General features: G+C 36.4%; 1 protein-coding gene across 1 annotated transcript; it reads left to right on the top strand.

The window, feature by feature from the left end:
- The first annotated feature begins 3931 nt into the window (after positions 1-3931).
- On the top strand, positions 3932-8217 carry LOC134826601 (TBC1 domain family member 10A-like). Its single transcript, XM_063839042.1, has 9 exons — positions 3932-4179; positions 4943-5023; positions 5250-5367; positions 5444-5611; positions 5737-5925; positions 6037-6151; positions 6900-6981; positions 7156-7231; positions 7904-8217. Exons 1-9 carry the CDS (start codon positions 4049-4051, stop codon positions 7985-7987), a joined length of 1044 nt encoding a protein of 347 aa, XP_063695112.1. The 5' UTR covers positions 3932-4048; the 3' UTR covers positions 7988-8217.
- Positions 8218-13788: the final 5571 nt, after the last annotated feature.

Raw genomic sequence — 13788 nt, 5'->3', positions numbered from 1 at the left:
TACGATCATACAGGAGGAGCTGGAGCCACGCGGGTCATACAACGTATAACAAGTATTTATGGCTTGTACTGCGCAAACAGCAAACGACCGAAGTTTCCCTAAAAATTATTCTGTTTCTGAAATTTTTGCTTTAGTAATTAATAAATGTGACATGTTATATTATTATGTGTTATGTAATTGTATAATAACAATTGAATAGAATAGACTCAGCGCGCGGCGCTTACAACTGCAACTAGACTAAGAATTTCTCAACGTGTGCGCGGCTGGCTGTATATATGATTGAAATTGAAATTTTAATTTATTTATAAATATAACATTATGTATTGATTGTTTTGTGGTAAATGAAAACTTGTTTTTCTTAAAATTTGTTTTCTTTTTTTTTAATAATTTCAAATTTGAAATAAACAATTTAGAATTTAAAATTTTATAATCATTTTGTCTTTGTCAATTAGCAATGGTAGGGGAAATTGGAGAAAATATAAACGAGAATCGAGCGCTACTATTATTTTTAGATAGCCGTGCAACTTGACGTCCAACACTCACTCGATTCTATATTATTGTCAGCGGTACATCATTCAATACAAAGTTTAAGTAGCTTGTAGTTTAAAGGATGCAATTAAATAGTTTTAAATCGATATACTAAAATAAAAGTGGTTGGTATGATTCCCTGACAGCATATGTAGTGATCTAATTCGATTCCCTGACAGCATATGTAGTGATCTAGTTCGGTTCCCACACTTGTTTGATCTCGAAGCTATTATATTAGAGCACTGACCAACCACTGACTAGCGATTGCTATAACTATATCACTAGCTAGATCTTACCTGGGGACCTCAGGCTATTATATTTATGTTCATAATCATAATAGAGATTCGACATAGTAGAGATTCGGCGGAATGACAGGCTGAGCGTGGCCCAGTAAGCTAGATGACCATTATACACTAATTCATATCACCAGCACGCTATGACCTTATCAACAGCACCTATTGCTTTCATGATAATACTATTAACTATCTAGGCTGAAAAGCTCTCAGATCGATTTTAAGCGTTTTTAACCACTTTATGTAATGTTTGAATCATAATATAAATTAATTTACAATTTTTTCACAGCAACAGTTTTCAGATGCTTTATCTTTAAGATTTAACCTGAAGCTGAAAGATTGTCCAAAACTTTGTACTTGTGGTGAATGGTGATTCCTACTCCGCAAACCATGCCCTCACGTGTAAACTTAGGGGTTATGTGACCTTGAGGCATTACTCACTTCGAGATACAATTTAGCTAATATCATGCGGACAGTCAAATGCAAAGACGTTCAGACAGAGCCCCCTCTTCTTCCAGTCAGCGGCATGCAGTTACCACGAGGTACAGTAACTGGAGATCAAGCCCGACTAGATATATCAGCAAGATCAGTTTGGAATGCGTTGGAAAGAGCATTTTTCGATGTAAGAGTGTTTCACGCTCCTGCTCCAACCAACGCAGCTAAACCAATTCCTATGATGTATTTGGCTCACGAGACTGAGAAGAAAAGAGCATATAATGCAAGGGTCCTAGAAGACGTGGAAAAAGCTTCCTTTACACCTTTAGTTTTCTCCACAACAGGAGGCATGGGAGTCGAAGCGCAACGCTTGTTTAAAAAGCTTGCACAGAAGATGGAATTTCCAACAGGTCAGCGATATTCAGACTCAGTTACATATCTTAGAAAGCGCTTGCGCTTTGAGGTGTTAAAGACGCCAGTTATTTCGATAAGGGGGGACAGAGGGCCCAAATTGCGACATAAACCAGACAATATTGAAGATTTAGATTTAAATATTGAGCCCTTTGGCTAGAGAATACTTTCTTAGATATTTTGGACAGTTTTTAATATTGGTAATGTTAATGAATTGTAATTGATTAATATGTAATATTTAGGCCCGTGGCCATTTTTACAAACATTTTTTCATCAGATTGAATTAATACTTGATAATTTATTCGATAGTTCCGTTTATTTGATATTGATATTGTTATTGTTGAATGAATTAGTTAATTCCGGAGATAAATTATACTTCTCTTTTAACAAAGGGACTTGGAGTATAAACGACGCTTAAATGTCTATCCAACCAACAAATTCAGGAGGCAAGAGTGGGTGCATAAACTTTACTCCAATCCTGTATAACTATAATCCGCGCACGGTTTAGTTTCTGTGTCTTTTCTGTGGCCGTGTGTTCCGTTTTATGCCACCCTTTCTGCCGTTCTCGTGTTTGCGGTGGGCTGTTCATTTGACAGAGTAACTGGCTGGCACTCCCATCATTTTCTCACTCACCATCACTGCCCAATCAAATTTATGCAATCAAAATCACTATACACCCATGATCATATGATCAAAACACAAAGCTTTGAAATATACTTTTTTCTGTTTGAGATTTGAATAACGTTCCAAATTATATTTTAAATGTTCAAAAAATGTTCCTTGATTCTTTTCGACGTTTTGTATTTGTGTAAAAGCTATATACCTTCTGGCCACTTTCTTGCTACTCCAAGTCCCCTAAGATATCTGGTCCAAAAGTCGTGCTAGTTATATAACTATGCTTGGTGTAGCTTGTTGGGATAGTATAGGAATTCTGGTTCCTATAGTTGGGAATGAGGTAGTTGTCTGTTCACAGATCGCCCTCTAAACTTACAAGGAAATATTTCCTGTACATCCTTGGTATATAATCAACATTTGACAGAGCATTGTGTGGAGTGAGCTAAGTGCCCATCCTTGGAGAACCCGGCAAATGTCCTTGCTGTACAGCAGTGTTAAACAAGGAACTGAAACCGAGGGGTTCCGTTCAGGCCCTTCACACTTTGTTTCTATCTAGTTCTAATGTACAGTCACAATAGTGACTTTAATATAAAATATATTTTTGTTTGCTTTAATTGATACTAAATACAATTGTTGTTTTCTTGAAATTGCTGTATTCTTGAATGATTGTTTATGTAAATTTTGCAGATATTTTACTGTACAATTTTATATTGTATACAATTTTACAGACGAAATGATCCCAGGGGGGACTCCCAACCCACTGCTTCGGCGGGTAGTTGATGCACTGATCACAAGCAAGAGCTACTTTGGTCTACTTGCTGTGAGGTGTCTCAGCTACATGGGTTGGGGGTCCACCCTTTTTTTTGTTGAAAAAAAAATAAAATAGAATTCTTGAATGATTGAGAGTGTCTTCAACATCAAGGGTATTACCAATTACCATACTAGTAATGTACCGATGATGTTATGTACTGAGCAAACCTCAGAATTATTTCTATTTACATGTGCTAGGAACTCAATACTGTCCGTACACAGTCTATATTAGTACCATTCTAGAAATGTTTAAAATAATCAAGCTTCACACTCCAATTCCATTGTAGAATTAATTCAAAATATCGCCACAGCATTATAATTACTTCTAAATTACTATTAATCCAATGGACCTGTTTGTGTTTAAAGTCTCTAGTATTGGCTAAAAAGTGATTATGTAATATGTGAATGATCCAGATACAGGCCAAATATCCTGCAAATACATGTAAACTACTTTGCACATTGACCACTAAATGTGCACAGGCTCCAATTAGTTCACACTTTTGCTCTCAGCTTCGGAGTCCCAATGGTGTCCTTACAGCAGCGTTTGCCTGCCTACATAGTTTCAAACCATGACATCTCTCTTTAATAAATTAGAGACTCATTCACAATCTATTAATTGCCAGTTGGCTGCAATAGCAGTATTCTGTCATTGTCTGTTTTTATTAATAAAAAATAAAATATCATGCAAAAACCTAATATCATGTGTAACTAATACGTAATAATGAATAATACTTTTATCAAGTGTTTTTTCTAATCAATTGATTGATTAAATATGTTGATATCAATATTCATTGAAATTGAAATTTTGTTTCTCAAACTAACAACAAAAACCGTTCAACAGGAAGAATTAATGTTGTCCAAGATAATACTTAATTGACTTTGATGATATAGACTCTAATCTATCCTAATCTAGATGTCTATTGCAATCTCAGAATGTGATTGTTAACTCTCTGAAAATGTCACAAAAGAAATCTTCTGCTGATAAAGATAAGAGGAAAAGAAGAACATGTGATGAATTTAATCCTAAAACTGTAAACAAGTTTGGTTTCAGTAGTTCATCACATGATAATAGCCCTTGCTCCAGCAGGTAAGTGCTTCACATCTGATTTTTATCATTTCTGAATTACATACCCAACTATCATACCAAACAGTTATTGGGAATTGTTACCACGACACCAGTACGTTACCTTGTGCTCATTGTATGTTACATGGTACAGTAGAATCTTGATTCATAGCAGAGTTTAAGGGAAAGCAAATTTTGCGGTAAATCAGGTTTTTACTGTAACCTTACGTTCGTGCTGTTATGATAGGTTTAAAGTTTAAATGTAAGGTATGTGTATAGTATTTTTCTAGATGTTTCTTGTACGTAGTTATTGCAAGAGTCAAAGGGCCATTGTTCGGCACCTATGACTACTGTTTCGTCAAGAACTCTGTGGCAGTTTTAGGTTAAATTAGAAGGATTTAAGAAAGATATGATTTCTAAAAGTATTACAAATGATTGCTTTTTTTGGAGTGTTTCTGATGAAGTTTTGGTGAGAATTGAGGGAGCCAGTTATGTCAGTAATAAACAGAAACATAACGATTATCTTTGGTTCCATCCTTTTGTGGCAAAGAAGCGTTTTATAAATCTTTGTTCCACTGGGAGTTTTTAAGATAATGTTTATGATAAATAATTAATGTTGGTGGGGAAATGCTTATCATACATTTTTTCACATAGTGCGATGATATTTTGTAGACATGTGTGATGTCATAAATTTTACTTTACTTTACTTTACTTTAGTATATGTTGTATAATGTATAATGTATAATGTATAATGTATATTATTATTGTATTACTCTTTTTTCCGCAGCCTGAACACGACTCTAACTAGAGAAAGGGAAAGAAAATGGTTTGAAATGCTCAAAAATTGGGATCATCTTATGACATCCAGGTAAAAAGCCTTGGTTCATTTTAGAAATAAACTAAAGATTGGTTGCCCATTAGCATGATTCTGTTCTCAGATAGTCAAGAATCGAAAACTTTCAGAGTCAAAACCGAAGCAAATGACACTTATACAGTATACACAACAAACCAACGTGAAACGAATCAAGCTGTATTTTTGCATAGATAAGTACTAACTATGATGTGCTAGGTGATTGTAACAAAATGGTTCTCAGCTACGACAAGGTGCGTGTGCGGTGCAGGAAAGGAATCCCACACTCTCTAAGGGCGGCGGTCTGGCGGGCACTTTGTGGTGCTGCAAATCTCCAGCAGAAGAATCCTGGCATGTTTGAGGTTAGTTTTAGTGAGAATCCTGGCATGTTTGAGGTCAGTTTTAGTGAGAGGCAAAACAAACTTTTTGTTTTTTCAGGATTTGTTACGAAAGGAGAGTCAGTGGATGGTATACATTGAAAAAGATCTTCCTAGAACCTACAAATTACACGAACTGTTTGCGGAAGAGGGTGGCTTAGGGCAAACTGAAATGAAGAAGGTTCTGAAGGCTTATTCTATTTACAATCCTAAAGTAGGCTACTGCCAGGTAGGTTTCCAATTTTAACAGTAAATTCCATAAAATTATTTCATACATTTCTTCCTCCGGATCCCTCCTTAAAGTAGCTGCTAAATTCTCCTACTGCTAATATTTCACATGAAACTATACCTCAGGGGATGACCTCAATAGCAGGAATATTGTTGATGCTGATGCCAGCTGAGCAAGCGTTCTGGTGTCTGGTGGCGATAATGAACAAGTATCTGCCCGGTTACTTCAGCGACGGGCTGTTGGCTGTTCAACTTGACGGAAGGGTAATGGAGTCCCTCGTTAACGATATTGATCCTAAAATCAGTGCTTTTTTGGTGAGAATTACTCCTCTGTACATCATCATTACAATGAAATACAATTTTTATAATTCTGTCTTAATGGATTATGGTTCATACTTCATTATTTAATTTAAGTTCTTCATTCAGAGAAGGAACGACGTACAGGCTACATTTTATGCAGTGGAGTGGTTCCTCTGTGCGTATACTCGGACCTTGCCTTGGGAAACAGTTCTACGAATATGGGACATGTTCTTATGTGAAGGTTTGTTAACCACACTACGAACGCCAATTTACAAAAGTGATTTTACATAAAACGCCAAGACTCCTGAATTTTTCAATATTTTGCATTAAATATCCTAAATTCATTTTAAATTGTATTTTCCATTTATTATACGTACGGGATTTATACTCGAACCTTTTAAAAAGCATTTGACGCTAGAATTATATCGCCCAAATGTTTCGGCTGAATGTTTGGCTGAATACGGGCGTGATGTGGATTGTGGAGATATTGGGGTATAATTGTCTCATCCGCTATGTGTCAACACCTGTCTCCACGAACCTCTCTCCCTGGTAGTTATTGTGTATTATAGGTGTTTCCGCTATAATGTAATCAAAGTAACACACCTCGGAACAAGGAAAACACACACTTTATACTGCATTCTAAGACAATATTTAGTCCACCAAATATTAAGTAAACATTTTGTCTTAAGTTGTTGTTAACCGAACAACTAGATGAAATTCCATCTCAAATTTGTAGGTCCATTGGGATAATAGTAGCACTCAACTTCAAGCCAAATTGCCAGCTAGAGCCTCTCCGATCCACCCATGTTCGAAAAAAAACCGATCAGTGCACGTGTCGCGGATTGCTTTGCGAATTGTAAAAAAGAGATCAATTTATCAATTATTGGTCAGTGTTGCAAAATCACAGTCGCGGTTCATAACAAATATAATTAACTTTTGTCCAATGTAATTTTGGCAATGTAATGTGGTTGTGAACAGTTATTTTTCAGGTGTTAAAGTTTTAATAAAGACGGGTGTGACTTTACTTATGCTGGCATTTAGCGACAAGAAAGTACGGGATGTCTGTGACAGGTAATTGCTTGCGGAGGGATTGTTAGTTGGTCGTGTTCCAAGCGACCTGTTGGTATCAAGATCAGTCACGTCAAGGACAAACTGGCGCAGTTTAAAATTCTGTTATGTAAGATTTAATTAATGATGGAATTGATGGAATTGGTATTACATTTTAATTCCATTTAAATTCTGCAGTTTCGACAAAGCTCTTAAATACTTGAAGTATCGGCTACCTGATCAGTTACTGGAAGAGGATTTCTTCGTCAATGAGGTAATTAATTAATGTAGTTAATTAATTAATTTATAGGTATTACTATTATGTAGGTATTACATTATGTATTATGTATGTATCTAATATATTAGATTGCCCGTTGACACATGGAAGGGTGGTAGGGCAGTGTATTGGTAGCAACATATTTTTTACAACAGTTAAATTTTGTCCTGGAATATTTCTTATTATTTCTTATCACAACCAAAGTTATGATCATTTCAAGTTTAAATTCAACTCTTAATTTGACCAACACCTGGCAAACAAGCTGTCCAGTTGGTATGTTGGTATGTTGGTATGTTGGTATGTTGGTATGTGCCCAGTATTACACACCTTCAAATTCGTATCATGGACATTACACACGTTACTTTACTGTACATTCCGCCGCAATTTTCCTCTTTCGCAAGTTAGCACAGTATACAACAAGAACTGTCGACTTTATACTAGTAACTAAGATAGTCATTGTCACAGGGGAGGATATGGTATAATCTTATAAAAATGTGCTGAATGTGCAAACCAAATATCATAAAACGAACGTTTCTTTTTTTTAATTACGGCAAAAATATTAGCAGATTTTTACAATTTACATCTTGTTTAAACCGACAACATAACCTTCCCTTTGTCAAAGATTTAAAGAAGTTTTCAAAAAGTTTGACTAAAGTCATTTTCTTTCAGCTCCTGAGCCTGCATATATCAGAGGAACAGTTGAAGGAAACTCATCTCGCCCAGCTGGCAAAACTTCAGGACATTTACAGATAGATAAAATATATAAATCCTCTTGTTAGAGTATTTGTTGATTCAATATTAGAATTGTTTCATTTTATTGATTCTAGGATTAGATATTTTGTTATTTTTTGGGAGCTAAGGCATGCAAGCTAGTAATAAAAAAAATTAATTGTGGGTAATTTGCCAATTTTTGTTTCAGTAAAGTTTGTTTTAGTACTAAAAATGTTGATGTAATTTTAGATTATGTCATCGAATTTTGATCGAATAATTGGACTATTAATTAGTATTTCCTAATTAACTTCTCAACTCTGGGTTGGTGATTTCAGTTTCAAACTATTATAGACTGTAAGTGACCGGATTTTAAATAGGTAATTGCTCGATGATAGCTTGAAACTATAGACAAATTCTAAAAGTACCTTGAATATATTCAACATCTAATGTGCTTGACCCATGTGTAGCACGCTTGCCCTCATCTCATCTATTTCTGCCGTTTCAGAGTGGTTCAGTGTATGATAGTTGTTAAAAGCGGAGGGTAGAATAATATTGGTATTAGCTTGATAATAGGCAAATTACAAGATTAAAGATTCACATTCGCCACAAAATCCGAGAAAACAACTTCAGACACGCTCTGTTTATTGGCGAAAAAGTCTCCTGCTTGAATGGGGAACGCAGTGACATGAAAGTAATCCGATTCGCGCGTGACAACGTCGTATTAGTCGCGCGCGCACGTACGCATGCCGGTCCTGTCATTACATGAACATTGCTTATATTTATTAAAACAATGTTCATATTAAATTTAACTAAATACTGGGGGTCGTTCACATATTACTTGATTGACTATGTCAACCCTTCGCAACTCGGTGTGGCCCAGTGGTGTATTACATCGCCGATCTAACGAAGATCGGCGAGAAACATTATTTGATGCGCGGCCCAGCTAGTTGCCAGTCTAGTAGTGCATCAAGCTACTTAACTACTACTACTATTCTTTAACTAAGGTTTAAATTATCGGTCCAATAATTTTAATCGCCGATAACCGATAACAATTTTGAAATTATCGGCGATAACGATAATTATCGGCGATAAATTGGGTCATAACAATGAGCTAAGTTTCTAAATTGAAGTTACCTAAGACTAAATGGCTTGTGCAGTTGCTGAAAATATTGAAGAACTAGAAGTAAAGTTTGAGAAAGTATTTGTGATTTGGCTTCTACACTTTAGAAGAGAGAGAATTGTACTAAACCAGCTCAATGTCCATCTCACGAATCATATAATAATAATAGCCTTTACTCAGAAGTCCAATCTGGATACCGCCCTAATCACAGCTGTGAAACATTACTTGTACGAATGTGTGTTGATCTTAACAAAGAAATTGAAGCTGGCAATGTTGTTATAGTTGTACTTCTCGACTTAAGTGCAGCATTTGATACCATTGACCATAATACACACTACAAAGTCTTATTGGAAAAGCTTATGAAAGACTATGGAATTACTGGAAGTGCACTGCAATGGATAAAGTCCTATCTTGAGAAGAGACACTTCTGTGTTAAGATTGATGATACTCTTTCTTCTTTCTTAGAGCATTTGTTTGGAGTTCCCCAGGGATCACTCTTGGGGCCTATTCTTTTCATCCTCTACATCAAAGCTCTCCAGAAAATTGCGGCCAAATATGGTCTTGATATACAGCTCTATGCAGATGATTCCCAACTGTACATCTCATTTTACCCAAACCGTGTGGTACAGTTCACTGAAGTCCAAGACAAAACAAACAAATGTCTCGTAGAGATAAAAGCATGGATGATGAACAATTTCATGAAACTGAACGAAACAAAGACAGAACTACTGGTGTTAGGAAAGAGCCATGTTCTAAAAAAGTGTGAACTCAGTGTCAGAATGCAATTTGGAAGCACCGAAATTCTACCTACGGAATGCAAAGGAGACAGCTGGAAGAGTCTAGGTGTTAAATTTGATGAAACTTTAAATGTGGAAAGACAGATCAATAATGTGAAAAGGAAATGCAGCTGGACAATGATGAACCTAAGAACTATTAGTCGTTACCTGGATGAAGGCATTAAATTGATGTTGGTGAAACAACTGGTTATATCTAAGTTAGATTACTGTAATTCTCTGTACATGAATCTACCCAAGACCAGATTAAACAAACTTAGATCCATCCTTAATGGGGCAGTTCGTTTCATCTATAACATAGAAGACAGGACCACGGACTTGGTTCCCTTCTATAAGAAGGCCCACATACTCCCTATAGACCAGCGAATCTTCTTCAAAGTTTGTCTATTAACCCAAAAATCAATTCACGGTACTGCACCTGGTTACCTCAAAGCATTACTGGATTTGGATGTAGTAGATACAGAACTCTCAAACACTGTGACCAGGTCGAAAAGACCGGATGACCATCTCATGCTCAAGATACCAAAGAATAAAAGGTCCAAAGTTGATGACAGACGTTTTTCAAGCCATGCACCGGTTGCATGGAACTCTCTTCCGCTGATGTTGAGAAGTATGTCCTCTCACTGCAATCAATACTGTCTTAAGTAGCTCAAACCGCAAACGACGTCTTAGATTTGCCATAATGAGGCTTTTGTCCTGGCTGGTCTTGGCTGCCAGAAGTGTTGCTACTCGTTTAAGGAACATGGTAGCCTGTGGGCCCATACCTCCGGTGGTCGAGAATACAAGGCCATTGCAGGTTCCTTTTTCGATCTGTACACGCAGTGGTCTCCATATTTCCTTTCTTTCTCTCTCTCTCATTTTCAGCATAGCTTGGAAATAGAGTTGTAAGAGTTAGAGAATTAGTGAGAGAAGTGTAAAGTTATTGAGGAAATTAAAATGGTTTTATATGAAACGCAAAGCTAATCAATTACCAGGAAGAAACATTTATGTACTGTATAGTAGTGTGGTGGACTAATAAAACAAATAGTAGAAATTTTATGAAAATTTTAAAATAATCTTATCTTTAATCATACATATCTCGGCATATCAAAGTAATCATAGTTATTCTTAATAATAATTAATCAAGATAAGCTAGGAGAGCCAAAAAAATTAGAACCAAACACACACAAATAAAGTTCATAGTCATATCAATGCTATGTTGGGTACCCGGTACATCGTAACTCACTTAGTTTAATTCCGATATTTGGTTTCATCGAAAATTAATAGGATTTAAATGTTCAAAACGAAATAGTATTAGTACATCACTTCAGCACGTGAGAAAACTCGCCATAACGAAGAGACAAGTCTTAAACTTCCAGTCTTCAGTATTGTCGTTGTCTTGAAAAAGCCCTTCTCATCATCATCATAACCTTCCCCCTCAACTCCTGACTTCTAGATATAATGATCAGTGGTGTCAGAAGTGCGTTCATCAGAGGTAAGGTTTACAAGGTTTACAAGGTTTACAAGGTTTACAAGGTTTAATGTGGTGCTGATCATCAATTTGCAAACCAGCATGGCAAAGGGATCTACCATGAAATCTCCTGGATCATATTGTAAGTAAATCTGTAGGACTGCTATTCCTGAGTTACAGACCAAGAAAACAGCAGAGAGGATGAAAACTGTGGTATTCACATGTGACCAATCAGTGACCACTGGATGATCAGGGTTGCGTGAACGCATTCTGATCCGAGTGATTGAAAATTGGACCAGGAGGCAGACCATAACCACCCCAATAGGAGCAAGATACAGTAACCCAACTAGGCAATCTAATAGGACTTACCTATTATTTGTAATCCAGCATGCAGGTATATCAAGGTAGTCACACAAATTATGACCAATGAAAGCAAGCACTACATTATCCCACATATGAATCCAGCACTCGGGACAATGTGTCAAACAGAAGACAACAACACTCCAAACGTCAGCAGCACACAACATCACTAGAAAACCGAAGAAAAGAGCAATCGCTATCTTCAGCACTCCAACTTTTACCTGATGGAAAGGGAATGATATCTTTACCGTTCTTAAAACAGCAAGTATCATGTTCAAGAGAACTGATGAGGCGTATCCGAGAAGGGACATCACGGTATGTATCACCTCACATACCGTAGCAGAAACAGAAGGTATAGCTTCATAATAATGCAACAGTACAACACATATCATCAGGATCAGGTGACCCAAACACGTGACCAAATCCGCTGTTGTTATCAAAAGAAATAGTGTGTTTGTGAGAGTTCCACGGTTTCGCCAGTAGTAGATCAAGACTGTGAAACAAACAGCTGAAGTTAGGATACATAGCGGAATGTTTATCGGGGCGACGAACATAAACGCACTCTCGAAAGAACTCGAAATTGGATCCATTTTTCATCAGATTTAAAAGAATGAGATACGGATCTCAGATGAAATATCAAAACACGCAAATCTACGAGTAGAGGGAGAGAATGTAAAATGAACAATGGAATATTTATGAATATTATGGACTGCACATCGACTCAATCAAAAATTGTATCCAGAGCAGGGATGAAATTTGTATCCAGGAATTTCAATTTCCTGATCCCAAATCCTTTCCTTAATTTCAACTTCCTCACAATTCAACAGAAAGATGCAGCGAGTCAGAGTATAACATTTAGCAAGACTGTGTTAGTGTGAAAGGCCGAAGGATTATACACAATAATATTACAGTTGTTACTTGTTTTTCTTTAATTTAGGAATGAGGACTACCTTGAACAATAGACTTCTGGAATCTGGAATCTGTTTCTAACTTGTTATCACATAATATCTATTTAGGTGAGCCAGCTGAAGAGAGAAAAAGTATCTCGTCCGTTACAATCACTGTGAAGCTAATTCCTTAATAATATGTAATAAGTGTTATCAGTATCAGCCGCTATCATGAAGATTTGTTACCGTGATACTGGGTCCCTAACGTACTAGTTACCAGCCCTGAGGGGTGAACTTTTTCCTGTTCTTCAAATAAACACGATTGCGTAATCTAGGTACTGAGATAGATATGTATTTCATATTTTTAGACTCAATATACTAGCTCACGTTTAAAAAAAGCAACATAATATTATATTGTAAATATGATTTCTTAATTTTTTAGAAGTGAGATGTTCATTAATAAGTCCTAATGATTAAATGAGAGGGTACTTAGAGGTACTAAATTAACCGGACTGCTAGCGAGGAGTCGAGAATGGGAATAAAATAAAAGCGGAATAAATCCTAAGATAACGAAATACTGGTACAGAAAGCTTAAGTCCGAACACAAAGTCTAGGAAAAACCTGTGAACCAAATAAGCAGAATGGCACCCGTGCATGAAGTGATAAAATATATACCGTTCTAGAATGCCTCCGCAAACTTTTACTCCTTTGTAATGCACGTGTTAGTAAGTGTAGTAAAAAGATAAAAAGAATAAAGCTATAAAAATGAACGAAGCGGTGAAAATCTTAGAGAGTCTAGTTTGTTATTTTAGAAAATAATGATATTCTGACGAAAATACTTTGACGAAAAATTGTCCTTAAATAGTCGTCAACTTTGATTTCACGACCATAATATCGGATATTAAGATACGTGTTACCAGAAAGGGAGGGGGTAACTAGTCTCTATACACTGTATTTACATTGCACAACCCATTCTAGCAGTGTACGTTACCCCCTCCCAGAAAGGGAGGGGGTAACTAGTCTCTATACAAGTATACACTGTATTTACATTGTACAACCCATTCTAGCAGTGTGCGTAAGGGAGTGTCTGTACGTCACGTGTGTTGTAACAATAACGTGCTTATTATTCATAAGATGTCTTTTAATGCTAACTATTACTCCTATTGGTGTATGGCTTTGACGACAGTACAATCACTATCTCACATTTAGCACTTTAGCTAGCTAAGAATTTC

The sequence above is a fragment of the Bolinopsis microptera genome, chromosome 2 (assembly GCF_026151205.1).
Source record: "Bolinopsis microptera isolate Bmic1 chromosome 2, MBARI_Bmic_1.0, whole genome shotgun sequence".
Taxonomy (NCBI): domain Eukaryota; kingdom Metazoa; phylum Ctenophora; class Tentaculata; order Lobata; family Bolinopsidae; genus Bolinopsis; species Bolinopsis microptera.
Note: the sequence above shows the minus strand (reverse complement) of the source record. Positions and strands in the feature narration are given on the sequence as shown.

Coding starts and splice junctions, on each gene's coding strand:
- LOC134826601 (XM_063839042.1), top strand. CDS start 4,049: ATGTCACAAAAGAAATCTTCTGCTGATAAAGATAAGAGGAAAAGAAGA. Junction 5,024..5,249: donor GATCATCTTATGACATCCAG/GTAAAAAGCCTT, acceptor AATGGTTCTCAG/CTACGACAAGGTGCGTGTGC. Junction 7,232..7,903: donor AGGATTTCTTCGTCAATGAG/GTAATTAATTAA, acceptor ATTTTCTTTCAG/CTCCTGAGCCTGCATATATC.